A 24940-nucleotide genomic window follows, 5' to 3' on the forward strand; every position below is an offset into this window, starting at 1 on the left:
ACTGTTTTTTGAATTACTATTTACACCAATATATGAGTGATGTTGAATGTAGAACTGTTTCAAATAAAATGATTGTTCTCAATTCCCACAGTTAACACTTTAATTATTTATTTAACAAATATTGAAAAATGTTCAATAAAATTGTATATTAAAAACTATACACTGCGATTTATAGAACAAATTTATTTCCAATAGCTCAATTTATTTTATTGCATTTAAGGGTTATATAGTATTTTTAGCCATACCTGTAGATGAGGATGTATAAATGAATGATTTTTTGTTTATTCACGACTAAAACATTGATTTTCCAAATTTATCACACTAAAAATGATCGTCTGCCTTTTTGATTTATGGTCATAGCATAAGATACTCATGTTGAAAATTGAAATCTTTTAAAAAGTACAACAAATTCAGAAAGAATTAATATATAGCATTCGCGGCAAAGGTGCAATATCACCTTTTATTTTTCTCACCCAAAATAATTGCTTCAATAATGTTGCCTATAATTTTTATAATTTTGTACCATATTTTAACTGGCTTTAAGTAATTTTAATATCTAAATTGCATTTTTTTCTCTAATAAATCAATATACATTATTGCTTAAGTTTATATTTGAAGTGAATTAACTTGTCAAATCCTGTTCACATGTGCTCTATTCAACTTACGATCAACAAAATTATTGCTCTGTAATTTTTTTTACTGTGCTCCAATTTACTTCATATTTTGGAAATAGGCTAATCTTTATCTTAATTTCAATGTTTTTAACAATTTGCACTCCGTCACCATCCACAGCATTAATTGGATTATTACTCTTTTAATTCTGATTTTATCAGAACTTGTAATACACTATTTTAAAGGTGATTAAATGAGCTACAAGTTTCTCTATCATTAATTTTACCGTAACTTCTCTTATTGTAAAACGGCGAAGGGTTAAAGGGCTCGAAAGACCTCTGGTTGGACAGCTCCTTAATTAATCATACATCTATCAATATTTGTGTAACGAAAAAATAATAAACAATAATAATTAGTCAGAAAAATACCTCGAATTTTCTTATATATATATACTTTTATACGTATTCTTTCAGAGGTATTATGATGAGAAATTGGTTGTTTTTTTTTAAATGTTTTTTTTTTTCATGAAATCATGAGTTTTTTAAGAATCATTTGTACTAAAGTTTTGGTATTTTCTAGAATCCATCAAGATCTCTTAAACCAAGTTAATTCTAGATTGAATACGATTATTTTTAATTTTGGTGGATATGACACTCAAAGTATTTGATTTAAATGAAAAAAAAAAAACATTGCATGCGTCCTTTATCTGCATGATAGCTCACTCATTTTACACGCAGAAGTACTCATTTTAAAGCTTATTTTGAGCACTATAAAAACCCATTTTCATATCTAGCCTAATAATGTTCCTAAAACACTATAAAATAACGATTTATTAAGATTTTAATTGATATAATTCTATTCATTACATGATTTTCGTTAAAATGTATATTTTTGAAGGTGTTAGCAACAAATGATGAAAAACGCAAAAAAGAAACAAATATTCAGTAGCCAGTAACTTGAAAAGTATTTCCTTTTTTGAAAAACATTATTAAATATTTTTTTCGTATAATTAGTTCTTTTATCGATACCCAACGTTATTTTGAAAAAAGTAAAATTACACCACTGAAAAGAAATGTCATCCACCCGAGAAGTGGTAAAGGAGTCTAAATTGTTTTCACTTCTGAAGAGTAAGATGAACCTAGTTCCAAAATTCCAAACGAATTGGAAAATAGTAAAAATTTCAGACCCAAAGCGCTCCATTGTGTAAATATTCCGTACCCAATGACAAACATATGAATTTTTGACACAATGAAACTTCTAAATAATTTTTTTTGTATTGTGACTTAGTATAGTAAGGCAAAACGACTGCAAATTGAATATGTTTGAGCGCAATCACTTATGGCTCGCTCCTTTGCGCGAATTCGTACGGCGAATCTGTTCGCAAAGTGCGCAAACAAAATTATTGCAAGCAAAAGCAAACCACGCGCACGTCAGACGCATGCGCAGACTGCATCATTTGTCAAATGCATGTTATATTATTTGCATCTTATATTAATTTAATTTTTGGCACATCTCAGCTGCTTTTCGGCATTAATAATGTAGACATTACATTTTCCTTATTCATAATTATGAATTTATTATATTCTAATACTGCCTTAGCCTATAAGTGAATAGAAATGTTTGGCAAATGACAGTCCTCAATTGTTTTTAATGTCAAACTAAGCTTCAAATATTTTCAAGGGCAAACAATGATAAGCGGTTTTTTGTAATTTTTTCTATTTATTTCTACAATTTAACTATATTTCTATGAATCAAAACATTCTAAAAAATTTCCCGAACAAACTTCAGGAAGATTCATGAAAATCCGAATTATAGTTTAGGAGGAAATATAAAACTTACATTGTTACAGAAGAATTTTATATATAAGATATATATATATATATATATATATGATTTAGTTGTTATTTTTGATGTTGAGATATATGAGTAAGTTATTGTGAGGCGATACATCAAAGCATAAAAAGCAAAGATTTATAAATTAATCTTTAATTCCAAACATTTCGACATTTAATTTAATGTCATTGTCAGTGGATACTAACGTTGGTGGGTTACATCTAAAGATGTGACAGGTGAGATGTATAAATGTTAGTGCTAATTTCTAGTGTTGTGTACACATATTTAGATGTAACCTACCAACATTAATATCCACTGATGATGACATTAAATTGAATGTCGAAACGTTTGGAATTAAACATTAATTTGTATCGCCCCACAATAATTTACTCATATATATATATATATATATATATATATATATATATATACTAGCCGACCCGGCAAACGTTGTTTTGCTAAGTAAGGTAATCTCCCTTCCAATTAATTTCATAACAGTGCTGACAGATACAAGATTATACGGTGCTTTTTATACTTACATCAAATCTAATAATATAAATCTATGAATGAAATATACATAAAACAATGATATATACGTAAGACTAGACTTTAAGAGATAGTGTAGATATCATGTAATTTATTATATGGCTAATGTACTAGTTTATAAAGCCAATAAATCATAAATAAAAAAAAAGGTATATTCTGAACAGTTTCTAGAGAATCAAAAATATTAATACTTTAAGTGTATAAGGATGTATTGTTTGAATGCTAGTATATACAATGAGGTATTATAAAAACCATTAGTTTGTCTATATTTTGTCAATACAATCAACTAATCAACTAATCAACTTTCTAAAGAAAACATGGTATAATTCAATCCAAGTATTTTTTGGTCTTTCGACTTATTGATTACGTTTCAAGTTTTTTAGATTATTTTTGGATTCTGGATTTTGTGTACAATTGTAAATAATACTACTTATACAAAAATTTTAAATTTCTGCGAGGATAGATAGAAAATGAATTAAGTATTTTCTCTCTGACCTGCTTTTTGAAAAGTTTCAAGTAACATTCGATAAATTAAAGTAAATTAAATTAAAAGTATTATGGATTTTCAAAGATTACCCTTTATCTCCCGATAGCAAAGTCATAAGAATCAAGGTTATAGCTGGTTATAAATCTTTTTCCCTCTACTTTCAAATATTGTTGTTAAATAATTCTTAACTTTACTGATTTTTTACACATCGGTGGTAGACCTTTTTAACCTCGGACCTTTATTTATTACTATATATTCTCCGGGAAATTATAACTGGGAAAATGTTATTTGACAAAATGTCCCTTTGATCGATGCCAAATTTAGGTTTTGAATTTAAATAACACAAATAAAAAATAATATAACCTAGTAAATATTTTATATGAGTAATGAGTGTATAATTATATAAATGAGATCTTTCAGAGCTCCGCGTTTGAGAAAAATATGTCAAAAAGTGCATTTTCATATTAACATTCAAAAAAAGTTGATATTGTGAGTCTCAAATAACACTTGCGGCCCGTTTAATATCGTTTTTGTATATAAATAAAACTACAAACAAAACTACTTACTATAATTTATTCATAATTAAATAATATTCACGTAAAACATCCTATTAAACTTAATTGAACATCATCTGTCAAAAACGTTTGATATTTGACGTATTAGCCGCTGTCCATTATTTCATTTCAATTACGCTTCTTTAAAAATTTTCAAATTAAAAATGTATAGTTTCTACGCGATTTTGAAATAATATCTCACCTTTCTGACCATCCCTGGATTGGCACGAATTTTTCAAGACTAAGACTGGCCAAATCGGTTTAGCCCTATTCAAGTTTTACCGAATCATTTGATCGAGAGCTCCATTTTTATATATAAGGTATATCTTAATGTTCAAGAGGTTTCTGTACACTATGTCATGCTTGAAAAAAATGGACGTAAGACGTACAATTATTAAGGAAACGTGCTGATGAGTTTTTGGCGGAGGCAGGTCCAGCCGTTTCGAAGATACGGGAGAGAAAGTAAAAAAAAAAATAGTTTTTTTTGCATATATTTATTGCCAATCAAAATAATAAAAGAATTTAAGACAGTATGCTGGTTGTAAATGCATTTAAAGAGTCATGTCTCCAAGTTAAAAAAATGACATTTGGCGATCAAAAATTGTCATCAGACATATGCAAAATTATTCAGACATATCAAATTATTAGATTATTTATAGAGATTTTGAAAATAAATACAAATTTAGTTACATTTGTATGGGTTCCGTATCAACATTTGTCATGTTTAACCTCTAGACCGCAAAGCGGCGCTTTTGCGCTTTGCTATTTCGCAAAAGGGCAACGTAGTGCGATCTCTTTGAAAAAAAAAATTTTTTTTAAAAAAAGTCACTATTTTACGGTACGGGAAGTACCAGCAATTTGCCTTGAGTCACTATGCCATACACCACTAGTTTAAGTATTTTTTCCGCATCTTTGAAACCGTTGGACTACACAAAAATATCTTCAAATTTTGACGCCGACAATACCAATGAAATGTTTGTTTTGATCTAGGCAACACATTGAGACTTATCGTTTGGGATGGATATATCTGAGCTGTTTAGAAAGATTCAAAAGATTTTTTTATATAGTATGCAAACTATTTTAATTTGTGGTTATGATATTATTTATTATATTTCATACGATGGGTCTGTAGGGTAGATTTATTCTATGCAGAAATTTTTTAGGTGTTTGAGAGTCTGTTTCGCGTGTTGTTGGTAACTTGTTTGCCTAGAAGTTTATGAGAGAAGCGGGTGATTTTTTAAAACAGTTATGTTTATATTTTTTTTTACCTATTACATAATGATCTTTGCATATTTTTAGAAATTCTTTACAATATTTGAGGTCTTCAAGAATGTTGCCCCAGTTAGCGTTTTTCATATTAAAAGAATTGATGCAGATTTTTTTTTTCAGAAACTAGATCTGGGGACATATCTTATTTTGGCGTTTTGAATTTTATTGTAAACAATTTTTTAAATTGCAAAATAATATGATAAAATTGATATTGGACTCAGTTCACCTAGTTAATTTTTATCTGTTATATACTTTTTTTTCTATATTTTTAGGGATACGACAATCTAGCTGAGGCTTATATAGTTACACAAGGACCATTGTCCCATACGACATATGACTTTTGGTCTATGGTGTATCAAAATGCTTCTAAAGAAAGTAGTGCTTCTAAAAATGCAAACATACTCGAAGTTAGTCATTTACAAAATCCAAACTATCAGAAAATAGTTATGCTGACCGATTTAGCTGAGAGTAATTACCAGAAATGTTCTCCTTATTTTCCTATGCACAATGGCGAATCAATGGAATTCTTTTTTGATGGAAATAATATCTTGAGTGATAATTCGTGTACTAGTACTAACGTGCTAGATAGGGCTAGTAAATACTCAGTCTATGAAGTATCAAATGCAGGTGTTATTTTTAAACATGGATATAGCCTTAGACGTCTTTTTGTCAAAAGAAGAAGAAATTTGCAGAATGAAAATCGAAATCAAGACTGTTTAGAAGTATTTCATTATTGGTTTGAGGGCTGGCCCGATCATAAGGTAGGACAATTTTATTATCTTTCATTTGAATATCTTAACCTCAATAATTGCAAACATGAATTATATCTATTGTTGAAAATAATATTTAAAGCGGTTGGTAGGTAATTGTTTGAATTAGTTTGTATCTAAAATTATTAATGGAAAAGGCTCAATTGTTCCGAATTTATTCTAATACCTTAAACAGTAATTTATCTATCATGTAAATGGATTGTAGCGACACTAGCTCTCCTACTATTGAGAAATAGTAGTAAAGAGCTACACTAGCCCCTACACTATTAGGGACCCTAATGTGTGGAGGGGGTCAGGCTACCAGGTATATAACGAAAGCAGCTACCTTTCTCGACCTCTTTTTTTCTCTACGGGTCGAGCAGTCAACAATTGAGTAAACTAGCAATCCAATCCACTAGTAAATCTAACCGAAGAATACTCAAAAAGATTTTGTAAATATTATTTTGTAATGAACATTATTTTTCACATATAATTGTGGTATCTTAATTTTTATATGTGGGACCACCCCACATAATTGGTGACTTCGGCGCTAAATTGGACCACATAGCGTGTCGTGAAATGAATGAAGACATGCAGGATACTAAAGGGGAACTGGATGCAATCTCACGCACTCCGCATCTACCGCCATTTTCGTTTGGAAAACCAACATTGTGGTTTACAATAGTCGATTCAATATTTTCTCGATGCCGCATCAACAATGACCTGGCTAAATACGAATATGTAATAGATCACTTAGAATGCAAATATTTACTCCAGATAGAAGACTTAATAGTTTCTCCGCTTGCAAAGAATAAATATATTAAACTAAAGGAGGAATTAACCAAAAGACTTTCAATTTCTGAACGGCATAGGATAAGACAATTACTTTTGCAAGAAGTCCTTCTCAGTTCCTACGTTACCTTCGTTCATTGGTCGGAACAACTACAGTCGACAATTCACTCCTTCGAGAAATCTGGATTCAACGTCTGCCGGTCCAGACTCAACAAATATTGCAAACACAGATCAATGGAGACCTAGAAGAATTTGCATCGCTTGCCGACAAGATATGTGAGATTGCACAACCGCCAGTAATCGCAGCAACTTGTAACAACCAACAGCAAGACATCATACAAAAACTAATTGATAAAAATGATCAACTGACACGGGGTGTCGAAGATCTTACGGAGCAATTAGCCAAATTCACAGCAGAGTCAACCGGTCAGCAAATAGAATCCGTAGTCCGTTTCGACAAGACAGGTCTATCCACTTCCTCAGGCCGAGAAGTGCTTCCAAATCGCGCAACCGAAATACATTCTGTTGATATCACGCCAAATTCGGAAAGAAGGTAAGAAAATGTAAAAGTCAATGTACGTTTAGAGAGGAAAACTCCAACGGCAGGGGTGATTGCGACCTATCCTTGCTCTTCATCAAGCCGTCGCCACTTTATAAGTGATCGCAGAACTAAGATACAGTTTTCGGTCGACACAGGTTTAGACGTTTGCGTGTATCCAGTGCGCTTAACTGCTAAACCGAACCCACAACTAAACTATACATTGTCTGCAGCCGATGGAACCAACATACGCACGTAGGGTTATATTATTTTGCAATTAGATTTTGGACTAAGAAGAAATTTCACTTGGGGATTCATTGTAGCAGACGTAACAATGCCTATTCTCGGAGCAGACTTCTTGACGTACTACAATATCATTATCGATATAAAGAATTCGCGTCTACATGACAACCTGACAACATTGTCTTCTCCGGGATGTATCACATTTTCTCGGATACAAAGTGTCAAGTCTATATTTGGAGATAGTGCATATAATAAATTATTAGCCGATTTTCGATCCATCACCAAACCATCAGGCTTGTGCCAAGAAAGCAAACACAAAACATTTCATTATATCAGAACTACTCCAGTTCTAGACCACGTCGCCTTAAGTCAGAATTACTTCGCGTAGCCAAAGAAGAATATAAGAATATGGTAGAATTAGGCATAGCAAGACCCTCCAATAGTTCTTGGTCCCCACCTCTACATCTGACACAGAAAAAGAATTCGACGTGGCGCCCATGCGCAGATTATCGGCTTCTCAACTCGCGCACAATTCCAGATAAATATCTTGTACGTTATATTGCAGACTACGCGCATAACTTAGCTGGATGTACTGTATTTTCAGTGATCGACTTAGTTAAAGCATTTCAAAAGATAACTTAGTTTATAGCAAGAATTTCAACAGATTCCAGTTCATCCTGATGATATCACAAAAACTACAATATTAACACCCTTTGGGCTGTTTGAATTCCCTTACATGACTTTTGGTTTAAGGAATGCAGCACATACATTTCAGCGATTTATAAATGAGGTTACACAAGGTTTGGATTTTTATTACGCATACCAAGACGATATTCTTTTATCATCTACTTTGACAGAAGAGCATCAAGATCATCTCCGGCAACTATTTCAACGTTTGAAAGACCACGGCGTTGTTATAAACGAAGCGAAATGCGTATTAGGTGCACCCAAAGTTACATTTTTTGGTCATGAAATTTCTAAAGATGTAACTTTGCCACCACAAGACTGTATCAACGATCTCCAAGAATATCTGCAACCGGCAACCTATTCAAAGCTGCTACGCTTCATAGTAATGATTAATTATTATCTAAGGTTTATGGTTCACATAGCTGAATTTCTTGCTCCGCTACACAAGCTGCTCTCAGGATTTACCAAATCTAAATCACAACCAATTTCTTGGACCCCATAGCTTCAACATAACTTCGAGACTTGTAAGAAAGAACTGGCTAAAGCAACATTACTAGCACACTCTGTTCCAAATGCTCAAACAGCATTATTTAGAGATGTATCCAACCATTCTATCGGTGCAGTATTACAGCAGTACATCTATGGCACATGGCAACCTATCGAGAACTTTTGGCTGGTTACGAAGCAGTGCAACATTTCCGAAGCTTATTGGAAGGCAGGCATTTCATTAGGTTTACTGACCACAAACCTTTAATTCACGCCTTTTCCCAACGAAAAGACAAGCTGCCGCCAATACAATTAAACCAATTAAGTTTCTTGTCGCAGTTTAGAACAGATGTTTGCCATGTTAGTGGACAACAAAACATAGTACCCGGCGCTTTCTCAAGAACAGAAGCCATAACATCGCCTTTGGATTACTCCGTTATTGCTAAATCGCAAGACGAAGATGAACATTTTGCTACGCTCATAAAATCAGATACTGCTCTCAACCTGAAACGCATCGTTATTCCGGGTACCAAAGAACCATTATATTGTGACATTTCTCAAAATCGATTACGTCCTTATGTTCCTGCTGAACATAGTCGACACATTTTTGATACTCTATACGGATTTAGCGCTTTGGTGTTCCATCTCAAGTAACAAGCGACCAAGGACGGCAATTCTGTTTATCTGTTATTCAAGGCGTAACCAAACTACTAGAAATCTGCCACACTCCTACTACAGCAAATAATCAGCAATCGAATGGATTGATTGAAAATGCTCATAGGCCACTGAAAACAGCCCTGATGTGCCATGCAGACCCGTCATGGATGGATTCTCTACCGGCTATTTTATTAGGAATTCGAGCCTCTGTTCAATAAGACATTAAAAGTAGCAGCACCAAATTAGTATACGGGAAACTGCTTTGTCTACCTGGCGAATTTTTAATCAGCACACGCAAGGAGATACCAGCAAGCGGCTTCTAGAGAAACCTACATCGACATTTCCAAACGATACATCCAACTCCTACATCTGCACATGGACCAAAAAAAAAACGTTTGTACACAAAGAAATTGGTTTGTAAAAATTTGTATTTCTTAGGGAAGACGCTCTTCGCCGAGTGCTTTCTTGTCCATACAGAGGTCCGTATGAAGTCATAGATCGAAACTCCAAAACATTGAAAATTGAAATTGGAGAACGCAATGTAACGCATTTATCGTGTCAAGCCCGCTTTCATCGCAGAAGCCGACCAAAGTACGAGTCCAACTCCATCCAGCGCTACGGAACATACCTCCGAACAACATAGAACACGATTTGGACAAGTAGTTCGTCCTCGCATCCAATAAAATTAACAAAATTTTTTTGACTCGCCAGGAAGGTATTGCAGTGACACTAACTCTCCTACTATGTAGAAATAGTAGTAAAGAGCTACACTAGCCTCCACACTATTAGGGACCCTAATGTGTGGACGGGGTCAGGCTACCAAGTATATAACGAAAGCAGATACCGTTCTCGACCTCTTTTCTTCTCTACGGGTAGAGCAGTCAACATCTGGGAAAACTAGCAAATCCAACCGTAGAATACCCAAGAAAATTTTGTAAATATTATTTTGTAATAAACATTATTTTTCACATTGTGGTGTCTTAATTTTTATATGTGGGACCACCCCACAGGATCATTCTTTTACAAATCGCACGGATTTTGGGAAGAGTAAAATGTGAAATTTTAGAATTGTATGATTTTTTTACAGATATTTTACATTAAATTTTTTGACACGTATTTCAGGCTGAAACATGGGTAATTTGCTCAATTTCTGTGAAATTAAAATTCTTTTTACAATTTTTTGGCGTCTCTGCTACTTCTGAGGAAATGAGTTCAATTTGTAGTTAATGATTTCCAACTTTATGAAAATGTTTTGTAAAGTATTTGTTTACAAGAATATAAACTATGACATGTCATCCTCGTTTGGAAGTACAGTCTACTTTGATCCCACATCACTCCGCGCTCGGTTAACTCGTTGACGGTATTTGCAGGTGTTCGGCAACGTGTTGTACTAAATTGTGTGTAGACTGAATGTAGAGAAGTTGAAAATATGGTGTTCATGTTTTGGTGCGAATGGTACTACTGATGCTGACTAGCTCGCTGTGACTCAAACTCTTGGCGTACTGAATAGATAGGCAGGTGAAAGACTGGTGGTTAAAGCTAGTTCTTGTACCCGCGTGGCGTGATTGCCATATCAAACTACGTCCCTAGTATATTGGCCGAGACCCGGGCCGGATTTATCCCAAATAAGTCGGGTTTTCCTTCTTGACGATATAACTCCAGAACGCACGAACTGATTTCGACGATTTTGCATTCGTCGGAAAGGTCTCGGCCTCCGTGAAGTTTATAGCAAAGAAAATTGAAGAGCAAAATCCAGAAAAGCGGAAAAATGGTTTTCACATGCAGCATCACCTCTGATACTTAGCATGTACTACAAACCAATATTTTAAATAGATGGCGCCGATAGTTACATTGTTTGACAGCTACTTTGATAAATTACTCTTACCAACGACTTTTGCCGGTTTATAGACTTTCAATTAGCTCTTATTGAAAATGTTTTTCATTTCCAAATATCAGTGAAAATTATCAGAATTATGCTTGGTTAAGTCAACGAGCAATTTTTGCCGCAAACTCCATTGATTCCATAACAAATCCCGATGATGTAGTTAATTATCCAACTGAGTTTTTGAACTCTCTGGAGTTGCCAGGATTTCCACCATATAAGCTGCGACTCAAAGTTGGTACAGTTATTATGATATTGCGTAATTTGAATCGCAACTTTGCAACGGTACTCGACTTTCGGTAAAAAGACTTATGCCGAATTTGATTGAGGCAACCATTATTAACGGAAAGTACGAAGGTGAAAATGTATGTATTCTTCGAATACCAATGATTTCGAGTGGTCTTCCGTTTGACTTCAAACGATTGCAATTTCCAGTTCGCAATGACAATTAACAAGTCGCAAGTCCAATCGCTTAGTGTTTGCGGAATAAATTTATAAAATCATTGTTTTTCACATGTGCAGTTATACGTTGCGTGTTCACGAGTTGGAAAACCATCCGCTTTGTTTGTGTTAACTTCAGACCAAAAAACAAAAAAATATGGTTTACCAAAGAGCACTTCAATGAAACGGATAATTTACGGACACGTATAACTCTTCCATTCAGTATTTACTTTGGATTCACTTTCATTTACTTAGAGAAGTTCAACTGAAAAACACTTTATTTTTGTAATCGAAATAAATTCATTACTGTGTAATGAAATATTATTTTTATTTTTCAAATATAAAACAAAAAAAAATTTCTTCATCTTTCTCACGAAATCATCTGGTGGCAAAACGGAGTTTGCCGGGTTTGCTAGTTTTTGATAAAAATTTTCGGCGAGCTTTTTTATATGGTCGAGTATTGTCAGTCAGTGTGTTCATTTCTGTTCATGTATGTATTTTGTAAAGTAGTAATGTCTAGTCAGCGGGTCCCTTATTGTGTTAAGTACAAGTCGTAGTGTCTTATTTTGTATTGTCTGTAGTTTCCGTAAGTTGGTCTTAGTCGTCGCGTTCCATGCTGGAGCGGCGTATGTCAGTAACGGTCTTATAAGTGTCAAGTAGAGTGTCCACTTGTTCTTCACGCTTAGCGGGCTGTTGTGGTTCAAGAGAGGTCTCAGTAGATTTAACATCCCGTAAGCCTGTCCAATTTTCGTATTAATATGTTTCGCTAAGCTGAGTCTATGGTCCAGGATCACACCAAGGTAATTGACATCCTTGGACCACTCAACTTCATGGCCCATTACTTTCGATAAAATAAAAATTAATTGATGAGTGATTAAAAGAATTTCGAGTGAATTTATCACATATCATTGCAAACGAACGAACACTCTATCGTTATACCAAGTAAATCGTTTAATTTTAATTTTAACAAACGTCAAAAAAACTACTAATTTTCTCAAACTTTGATGATTTTTCAAAATTAAACTACTATATTTCAGTAAATTCTATAAGACCATGATATATATCGCCAAAAAAATTCCATGAAAATCGGCTTGAATTTTTTTTTCAATGGTTAATTACAAGAAAACAGCCCGGTACATTTTCACCTGAAACTAATCAGTATCATTTCCAACTAATATCTTTCGAACAGTTTTTGATTTTTTAAAATCGATTTGGTAGTATAAACTTAAATGTGGACGAAAAGTTTAACACTTTTTACAAATTACAAAGAAACGGCTCGGCAGATCGGAGCACAAAACTGACAAGGGATAGTCCTCATCGAGATACATCGATTGGCTTTTAAATTTTTGCTAGTAGTTCCGGCGTTTTGAAGCAAACGTCGATAAAAGTTCTAATTTTGTCAAACGCCAAAAAAACGATACTAATTTTTGCAAACTTTGACGAAGTTTCAATATTAAACGACTTATCGTAGGACCGTAATATTTTTGTATGATCTATAAGACCATGGACAGCCAAAAAAAATTATAAAAATTTTAGGATTTTTTTAACACTTTTATCACAAGACAACGGCCCGGCCAATCTTTAATTTCGAACAGTTTTTGAATTTTCAAAATTGATTCAGAATTGCGGGCTAAAACGTGGACGAAAAATGTTTCACTTTTTTGCAAACAACAAGAAACGTAAACACGAGCCCTCATCCAGATACATAGAATGGCTTTTAAATGTTTGAAATCGGTACAGCCGTTTTTAAGAAAACGTCGATTTACGGCAAAAAATCTGTTTACATACATACACATACAAATTTGGTCCGTCCATCAGTGTACATATCTACGAATTTAACTGTGCACCAGTTTATCAGTTCTCCAGTTTATCAGTTTACCGGTTTACCCGTGCACGAGTCTCCTAGTCACCAATTAGAAGTTTGATTTTTTTTATTTTCATGTTTTTTAAAACTTCATTACAAATATATATTTATGTAAAACAAAAAACAAAACAAAAATTAATTAAACGATTAAAAATTCATAAAATTTGAAAATAAGTCATGTGACTGTGAACTCGCTACGATTGGCTACCGTAAAAACTAATCAGCGTGTCTTTCTATCAGAACGATTTGAATATTGTCTGAATCAATCTAATTGAATGCTTTGTTCACTCAACAACTGCCATTTTATACACTTTTAGCTCCGATTCTCTGTCGAAATGAATGTTGTTTGAGTCATTCAGATAGGTTGCTCTCTTTTTACACATGTATATATTCTTGCGAAGTAATGCCTACCGGCGGTTTCCACGGGGAAGTGAAAAGCGGAGGTTTTAGTTGTTTTTTAACTATATCCAGGCGGTATTGAGTCAAACATACCCATACAAAAGACCAGTCTAGGATGCATTTTCTTCGCTATGATAAAACACACACACACATGCATACCCACACACATACATCATTTTTCCTAAATTATGCCAAAATGCTCAGAAACCTCTGAAACATAAAGATATACAATAATTTTCATTTTCGCTACATCTTACCCAACAGGAAGTTAATATCATTTAAGGATTGCTTCTGTAGAAAGCAAAAGAATTTGTACAGTGAAGCCTTTACATATACTCTCCCTCTAATAATTTTTTTAGCACGGTTTATCAATTGTCACATTTTTAAGTGCTCTGTGACAACATTCAATGACGTCATTCTATTGTGAGTGGCGTTTTTGAATTGTGAACAGTTTTTGAATGTTTGAAATTGATTCAGGATTGTGAGATAGAACGTGGACGACAGAGTTAACACGTTTTGCTAATTACAAAGGAACAGCTTGGTCGATCGTCGCGCATAACTGACAAGCGCTAGTTCTCATCGAGATACATCGAATATCTTTTAAATTTTTGAAATTGGTTTAGGCATTTTTGAAAAAACGTGGACAAAAGGTTAAAAATCGACTCACATATGCATACACGCACATATACTTTTTCTAACTTTGGTCTAAACTCTAATTTGATTCAGAGTAGCTTCAGAGAAAATATAAAAGTAGCAAATTGGATATTTTGACGAAAACAATAACTTTTCCGTCAGAAAGTTAAAAATGAAAATATCTCGTATATCACGTTTAAAAATTTTCTAAACATTTTGGCATACATTGGAAGGAATGGGTGTATGTGTGTGTTTTATGTATCAGTGTATGTTTGTATGTTTGTATGTACATGTGCGGATACAATTTTGCGTAAACATTTTTTTTTAACATCAATAAGAACATATTGTTGTTCTATGGCTGTTTGGTTCAATATAAACTCAAGTAGGGCTTTACTTCTTCTTTTACAGTCTTCTGGGTTGAGAGTCCAATAGCAGCGGTTGTATGATAGAGTTTACATGGTTATAAAGCTGGTCAAAGTGGGATATGCTTCTTTTGCTGATCATTGTACTGTTTCCATATGTAGCGCAGACATTTTGGAGAGAACTAGTCAATTGATTTGAACGACTCAAAAAACATCATATTTATATTATGGGAAGATATGCTGATTAGTTTTCTGCAAAAGCAGGTCCGGTTACGGGCCGAAAGTGCTAGCAATGGCTATTCAATTTTTGAGCGAACGGAAGGTTTGATTAGAATGATTGATATAAATGTACTTATATTGAGGTAATACATTTGAATAAGCTATTACATTTTTGTATCTGGAGGTAGCTGTTTTGTATATGCAAAAAAGAAGTTATTTAAAATGCTTTTTGACCGTCTAAAATTATCATTACACATATGAACATTCGATAATTCAATAGAGATTTTAGTCATGAGTACTAATGATAAATTATTTTCATTTTTTGGGTTCCGTATTAAGAATTTTAATTTCTCAACTTCATTAAAATGATTTAAACAAATTTATTTCCTATTATCGATAGTATGGATCGAGCGACTTGAATGATTCTGTAAACATTTGGTTTGTTTGACCACGAGAATGTATCGGTTAGTTATTACGAATGAAAATATGAGATAATATTAACTAATAAGCATTAACTTCTCATTCGGGAATAATAACTGAGCTCTAGATTAGGTTTTGTTTATATAATATGTTTTTTTTTAACTTTCCGAAGGAGAAGCTAATGTTTTCATAAAAAAAATCCGAATCGCTAATTTTATGTTTTCTCGACGTTTCAAGCCATTCTGAATCGAATGAGACCAAATTTGGAAAAAGTATGTGTGTGTGTGTGTGAACAGATTTTTTGTCGTAAATCGACGTTTTTTCAAAAACGGCTGGACCGATTTCAAAAATTTAAAAGCCATTCGATGTATCTCGATGAGGACTATTGTTTGTCAGTTTTGTGCGACAATCGGCCAAGCCGTTTCTTTAAAAATCGCAGAAAGTGAAAAAAATTTCGTCTACGTTTTAGCCCGCAATTTTGAATCGATTTTGAAAATTCAAAAACCATTCGAAAGATATTGGTTGGGAATCGTGCTGATTAGTTTTTGGTAGAGATCGGCCGGGCAGTTTTCTTGTAATAAGATGTAAAAATTTTTTTCGTCGATTATTATTATTATTTTTTTGACAGCAGATACCATAGTCTTTTAGATCTCTGGTGACGCCACCATGACTATTTACATGCGTCGATAATAATATAGTCGCCATCTCGGGGATGCAATGTGTCAACCGAATTACCATTTCATTTTAATCCACTTTCTATCTCTTTCCTTCGAAAACGTTGACCTAGGCTTCCGACATGAGGTCAGTCTGTTCTAGTTGGTTCCTAGTTCTGTTGGGTTCTAGTCCGCTTCCAGTTCAGTTCTAGTGCGTTCGGTTCTAGTTCGTTTCCAGTTCGGGTTCTATTCAGTTTGGGTATAGTGAATTTCCATGTTCCTTGTTCATTTCGATTCCAGTGCGTTATTATAGTATATTATAGTACGCTTTAGCTGCTTTCCTTTTTCGGTTCCGTTTAAGAAGTTTTTTTGTTAAGTTTCTTTTAATCAACCTAGTGAGGTGATTTTTTTTAGTTTTTTATTATATGAGAAAAAGAACGTTTTTGTTTAGTTTTCCAATATTCAAGAATACCAGCCATTCCGTGTGGTCTGATCATCTAATTAAGGCCACACCAATTATACTAAAATATTACGGCCCTACAACAACTCGTTTAGCTTTAAACGATTTCAGAAATTTAAAAACCATTTGATGTATCTCGATGAGGACTATTGTTTGACCGAACCGATTTCTTGTAATTAACTGTTGAAAAAAATATTTAAGCCGATTTTCATGGAACTTTTTTTGGCGATATATATTGTGGTCTTATAGAACTTACTGAAATATTACGGCCTTACAACAAGTAGTTTAATTTTAAAAATTCATCAGAGTTTGAGAAAATGAGTAGTTCTTTTGACATTTGTTAAAATTAAAATTAGACGATTTACTTGGTATAACGATAAAGTACCTGGTCTTAATGAACATAATAAACGATTAAAGTCCTACAAAAAACTGGCTCAATTATAAAAATTATTTTTAAAATTTGCTTTTAAAAAATACTCCGACCCGGAAATCCACTTTGAATACTTTTAACTTCATAAATTAACTTCATAACTTCATAAATTAATCTATCTATCATGGATTAGGTCGATTATTTACACAAATCGGGAAGTTCATGTAACTTGCCTCAAGGCAGAATACCAATACCAAAAGCTATTGAGCAAGATTATACAAATAAACATATATTACATGAAAATACACACACACACACATATATATATATATATATATATATATATATATATACTAGCTGACCCGACATACGTTGTTCTGTACCCACGTCTACAATTTTTCAATATTTTATAATATTTACTGCTTAGTTAAAAATAATAATTACTGTTTTTTGAATTACTATTTACACCAATATATGAGTGATGTTGAATGTAGAACTGTTTCAAATAATATGATTGTTCTCAATTCCCACAGTTAACACTTTAATTATTCATTTAACAAATATTAAAAAATGTTCAATAAAATTGTATATTAAAAATTATACACTGCGATTTATAGAACAAATTTATTTCCAATAGCTCAATTTATTTTATTGCATTTAAGGGTTATATAGTATTTTTAGTCATACCTGTAATAATCAATGTGACAATGAATAAATTAGATTTTAGTCTGAATCATCGCAGTACCATTATCTGAATATATAATTTTTATATAAATATCAGATTTTTTACTTTTGCATTTAATTTAAAAATATTGAATGTCAATTTCATATATCCAATATGCACTAAATTTTTAAAGGACAAAATATTTCCTTTTTGGTTCGAAATTTAATATAATATGATATAATTTATATCTATAATTTGATTGCCAATATTGCCTATATACCTACATAATTTGATTGCCAATATTGCCTACATAACTTGGAATAATTAATTTATTTGTATCTTATTGAAGTCGTTAAAAATTCATTTTTTTTGAACTGTCAGAATTTTGTTTATGATTAATGTTAAATTCAATATGTCGCTTTTTTATTGTGATCTATAATGTTTTAATCACTTATCATATAAATTTTCGACTGCAAATTGATATTCATACTATCCCTGAAACTAACATGGATAAAGTTCTGAGAAATTTGAGTCCAAATCTAAAAAATGTTTGATTTTTGGCACTTTTATTAATTTTTTATCAATTTTCGTACTGTAAAATAATGGATGATTTTTTATCAAAATTGTAATATTTAGACTATAATTTTAGATGTATACTTTTTATTTTGGCATTGAATTATTTTCATTGAAATCAAGTGAATCATAAATATATTCATTCGATATTTATATAAAACATACATATAATTAAAATATGCATTAAAATCATATTGTCTATGAATAATATGTCATTTTATAAATAGTATTTATTACTTTGGTGCTTGATATGGGTATGAATTTGTAATAAAATATATTCTTTCTGACAAATAGTTAAAAACTTGTTATAATTTCAAAATTATTTGACATTTCATACTTCAAAAATTAATTCACTCGCATCATAGCGTTTTGTTTATTATACTTTTGTCATGTCAAATACGTCAATATTTATTTTTTATAAATTAATAATTATTTTAAGTCATCAATGAATATATTATATGATTGTTAAATTCATAAAAAAGTGCAAATTCATATTGGAATATTGTGGAAATAAATATTTTTTTACATAAAGATCCGATTTTTGACATTTGCATTTCATTTCAAATTAATTATAACTGTCAAAATATTTTCTTTTGGATCGAAATTTAATATAATATGATATAATATTTAGTTTGTCTAGTTTGTTTTTGTCAGATTGCAATGATACCTTCAGATTGTACTATTCCATTTAAGAGGTTACAATTTTCTGTATGATTAACGTTTGCGATGGCAATCAAAATTTATCTCAACTCATATAATAATAATATTTTATTTTAATTACACAAATTTCTTTACACTTCGATAATTAATTCCAACGCATGATGCAGGTGTTTTGTTTATTTTAATTTTGTTTATGTCAATTTTTTTTTAAATTAATGAATAAATCAGGTTTCAGTCTAAATTAACAAATCAGTATCTTTATCTGAATATACCATTTTTTATATAAATATTTGATTTTTTACATTTTCATTTAATTGAAAAATAGTGAATGTCAATTTTATATATTCAATATGCAGTATATTTGTAAATGTCAAAATATTTCCTTTTTGGTCGAAAATTAATATATAATATTTATTTTACAATATTGTGTTGTATCTATAATTTGTTCGGCAATATAACTTGGAATAATTAATTTATTTGTTTTTATTGAAGTCGTTAAACATTTTTTTGTGAAATGTCAAATTTTTGTTTATGATTAATTTTAAATTCAATATGTCGCTTTTTTATTGTGATCTCTGATCTATAAGGTTTTGATGAAGTTTTGGTATCCGAAATAATTTGGTAAGCTAATCAAATAAATATAAATTGTAAATATATTTATATAATTATTTTCATAAATATTGACAAATGACATTTGACGATTTTCATGTCAACATTTATTCAAATTTATAAACATTGACTTTTCATTAGATTTAAAACTATAAATTGTGATTATGAATATAGCATTTCATCTAATTTGGATATAAATGCTGGGTATATCTATATATGTATATGTTTTTGAATTAAATTTTTTGAACAGTCAAATTTTTTTTTCAAAAATCATAAATCCTTATTTCTCGAGTTTTCCATAAAATTTGACATTTGTCATTATAGTGTTTTGTTTTTTTTTTTGGCCATTTTCTGTCAAAATTTTTAGAAATTTATAAAAATTATATATTTATATTTTAAATTTACTTTTCAAAATTTCCTATAACCTAAGTTGGATATATATGCACACGTTGAGCCAATAAAATTTAAAATCGGTACAGTAGTTTGGGCGTCCATCGCGAACCAACATCGTGACACGAGATTTATTATATATTAGATATATATATTATATATATATATATATATATGTATATATATATAGAGGTATATATATATATTATTTTCACTTCTGAAGAGTAAAGATGAACCTAGTTCCAAAATTCACCAAACGAAATGAAAAACAGTTAAAAAAAAGTCAGACCCGAAAGCGCTCCATTGTGTAAAATTCCGTACCCAACAATGACAAAAACATATGAATTTTTGGCGCAATGAAACTTTTAAATAATTTTTTTTTTATTGTGACTTAGTATAGTAAGGCAAAACGACTGCAAATTGAATATTTTTGAGCGCAATCACTTATGGCTCGTCTTCTTTGCACGAATTCGTACGGCGAATCTGTTCGCAAAGTGCGCGTCTGTCGCATGCACAGACTGTCAGACGCATGTTATATTATTTGCATCTTATATTAATTTTTGGCACATCTCAGCTGCTTTAGAGCTGTAATGTAGACATTACATTTTCCTTATTCATAATCATGAATTTATTATATTTTAATATTGCCTTAGCCTATAAGTGAATAGAAATGTTAGGCAAAGGACAGTTTTCAATTGTTTTTAATGTCAAACTAAACTTCAAATATTTTCAAGGGCAAACAATGATAAGCGGTTTTTGTAATTTTTTCAATTTATTTCTACAATCTAACTATATTTCTATGAATCAAAACATTCTAGAAAATTTTCCGAACAAACTTCAGGAAGATTCATGAAAATCCGAATTATAGTTTAGGAGGATTAATGAAACTTACATTGTTACTGAAGAATTTTATATATAAGATATATATATACTAGCTGACCCGACAGACGTTGTTCTGTACCTACGTCTACAATTTTTCAATATTTTATACTAATATTTAATGCTTAGTTAAAAATAATAATTACTGTTTTTTGAATTACAATCTACACCAATATATGAGTGATGTTGAATGTAGAACTGTTTCAAATAAAATGATTGTTCTTAATTCCCACAGTTAACACTTTAATTATTCATTTAACAAATATTAAAAAATGTTCAATAAAAATGTATATTAAAAATTATACACTGCGATTAGATCTCTTAAACCAAGTTAATTCTAGATGGAATACGATTATTTTGAATTTTGGTGGATATGGCACTCAAACTATTTGATTTCAATAAAAAAAAACATTGTATGCGTCCTTTATCTGCATGATAGCTCACTCATTTTACACGCAGAAGTACTCATTTTAAAGCTTATTTTGAGCACTATAAAAACCCTTTTTCATATCTAGCCTAATAATGTTCCTAAAACACTATAAAATAGTGATGTATTAAGATTTTAATTGATATAATTCTGTTCTTTACATGATTTTCGTTAAATTGTATATTTTTGAAGATATTAGCGAAAAATGATGAAAAACACAAAAAAGAAACAAAAATTCAGTAGCCAGTAACTTGAAAAGTATTTGCTTTTTTGAAAAACATTATTAAACATTTTTCTCTTATAATTAGTTCTTTTATCGATACCCAACGTTATTTTGAAAAAAGTAAAATTACACCACTGAAAAGAAATGTCATCCACCCGAGAAGTGGTAAAGGAGTCTAAATTGTTTTCACTTCTGAAGAGTAAGATGAACCTAGTTCCAAAATTCCAAACGAATTGGAAAACAGTAAAAAAAGTTCAGACCGAAAGCGCTCCATTGAGTAAATATTCCGTACCCAAACATATGAATTTTTGACACAATAAAACTTCTGAATAATTTTTTTTGTATTGTGACTTAGTATAGTAAGGCAAAACGACCGCAAATTGAATATTTTTGAGCGCAATCACTTATCGCAAAGTGCGTTGAGAACACGATTCGCCGTGCGCGTCAGACGCATGTTATATTATTATCATCTTATATTAATTTAATTATGGCACATCTCAGCTGCTTTTTGACAATAATAATGTAGACATTACATTTTCTTTATTTTTTTATCATGAATTTACTGTATTTTAATATTGCCTTAGCCTATAAGTGAATAGAAATGTTTGGCAAATGACTGTTGTCATTTGTTTTTAATGTCAAACCATGCCTTAAATATTTTAAAGGTCAAACAATGATAAGCGGTTTTTTGTAATTGTTTCTATTTATTTCTACAATCTAACTATATTTCTAAGAATCAAAACATTCTAGAAAATTTCCCGAACAAACTTCAGGAAGATTCATGAAAATCCGAATTATAGTTTAGGAGGATTAATGAAACTTACATTGTTACAGAAGAATTTTATATATAAAACTAGATGACCCGACAGACGTTGTCCTGTATCCACCTCTACGTTTTTTTAATATCCTATACTAATACTTATACCGTTCAGTTAAAAATAATCATTATTGTTCTTCGAGTTACTATTTACACCAATATGTGAGTGATGTTAAATGTAGTACTGTTTCAAATAAAATGATTATTCTCAATTCTCACAGTTAACACTTCAATTATCCCTTTAACAAATATTAAAATATGTTCAATAAAATTATATATTAAAAATTATACTCTGCGATTTATAGAACTAATTTATTTCCAATAGCTCAATTTATTTTATTGAATTTAAGGATTATACAATATTTTCAGACATACATGTAGATGTGGATGTTTAAATGAATGATTTTTTTGTTTATTCACGGCTAAAACATTGATTTTCCAAATTTATCACACTAAAAATGATCGTCTGCCTTTGTGATTCATGGTCATAGCATAAGATACACGTGTTGAAAATTGAAATCTCTTAAAAAGTACAACAAATTCAGAAAGAATTAATATAAAGAAGCCATATCACCTTTTATTTTTCTACCCAAAATAATTGCTTCAATAATGTTGCCTATAATTTTTTATAATTTCGTACCATATTTTAACTGGCTTTTAGTAATTTTAATATCTAAATTACATTTTTTTCTCCAATAAATCAATATACATTATTGCTTAAGTTTATATTTGAAGTGAATTAATTTGTTAAATCCTGTTCACATATGCTCTATTCAACTTACGATCAACAAAATTATTGCTCTGTAAATTTTTATACTGTGCTCCAATTTACTTGATATTTTAGAAATAGGCTAATATTTATCTTAAGTTCAGAAGTGAAATCAATTTGCACTCCGTCACCATCCACCGCATTAATTGGATTATTACTCTTTAAATTCTGATTTTATCAGAATTTGTAATACACTATTTTAAAGGTGATTAAATAAGTTACAACTTTCTCTATCATAAATTTTACCGTAACTTTCTTATTGTGAAACGGCGAAGAGTTAAAGGGCTCGAAAGACCTCTGGTTGGACAGGCACGCACTCCTTAATTAATACCTCTATCAATATTTGTGTAATGGAAAATTAATAAACAACAATAATTAGTCAGAAAAATACCTCGAATTTTCATATATATATACTTTTATACGTATTTTTTTCAGAGATATTATAATGAGAAATTGGATGTATTTTTTAATGTTTTTTTTCATGAAATCATGAGTTTTTTGAAAATCGTTTGTATTAAAGTTGTGGTATTTTCTAGAATCAGTCAAGATCTCTTAAACCAAGTTAGTTAGTTCTAGATGGAATACGATTATTTTTAAATTTGGTGAAAATGGCACTGAAAAACTATTTGATTTAAATGAAAAAATATTATATGCGTCTTTTTTTGCATGATAGTCTACTCATTTTACATGCAGAAGTACTCATTTTAAAACTTATTTTGAGCACTATAAAATCCCATTTTCATATCTAGCCTAATAATGTTCCTAAAACACTATAATATAGCGATTTATTAAGATTTTAATTGATATAATTTTGTTCATTACATGATTTTCGTTAAAATGTATATTTTTAAAGATATTAGCAAAAAATGATGAAAAACGCAAAAAAGAAACAAATTTTCAGTAGCGAGTAACTTGAAAAGTATTTGCTTTTTTGAAAGACATTATTAAACATTTTTCTTTTATAATTAGTTCTTTTATCGATACCCAACGTTATTTTGAAAAAAGTAAAATTACACCACTGAAAAGAAATGTCATCCACCCGAGAAGTGGTAAAGATGTCTAAATTGTTTTTACTTCTGAAGAGTAAGATGAACCTAGTTCCAAAATTCCAAACGAAATGGAAAACAGTAAAAAAAGTGCAGACCGAAAGCGCTCCATTGAGTAAATATTCCGTACCCAATGATAAACATATGAATTTTTGACACAATGAAACTTCTAAATAATTTTTTATTAATTAATAATGTAGACATTACATTTTCCTTATTCATAATCATGAATTTATTATATTTTAATATTGTCTTAGCCTATAAGTGAATAGAAATGTTTGGCAAATGACAGTCTTCAATTGTTTTTAATGTCAAACTAAGCTTCAAATATTTTCAAGGGCAAACAATGATAAGCGGTTTTTTGTATTTTTTTCCATTTATTTCTACAATCTAACTATATTTCCATGAATCAAAACATTCTAGAAAATTTCCCGAACAAACTTCAGGTAGATTCACGAAAATCCGAATTATAGTTTAGGAGGATTAATGAAACTTACATTGTTACAGAAGAATTTTATATATAAGATATATATATATATATATATGTATATAAATATATATATATATATATATATATATATATATATATATATATATATATATATATATACATTTATACAAACACAAACAAATATACCACATGAAAAATTATGTGAAATAGTTTTATAGTATTCGAATCTCTGCAGCCAGAGATTTGCAAATAAGTGCTAAGTTGTGGGCCATTTTT

General features: G+C 30.8%; 1 protein-coding gene across 1 annotated transcript in view; it reads left to right on the forward strand.

Moving 5' to 3' along the window:
* LOC113370517 overlaps positions 1-24940 on the forward strand; it is a gene marked incomplete in the record, with an annotated part of 302645 nt that overhangs the window by 257435 nt on the left and 20270 nt on the right. Inside the window, 1 exon segment of the mRNA XM_026611191.1 lies at positions 5574-6062. Within this exon segment, the coding sequence (XP_026466976.1) occupies positions 5574-6062 (489 nt within the window).

Source organism: Ctenocephalides felis, unplaced genomic scaffold, assembly GCF_003426905.1.
Source record: "Ctenocephalides felis isolate EL2017-DRISC unplaced genomic scaffold, ASM342690v1 CF-g0.4_SCAFFOLD_01492, whole genome shotgun sequence".
Lineage (NCBI taxonomy): Eukaryota > Metazoa > Arthropoda > Insecta > Siphonaptera > Pulicidae > Ctenocephalides > Ctenocephalides felis.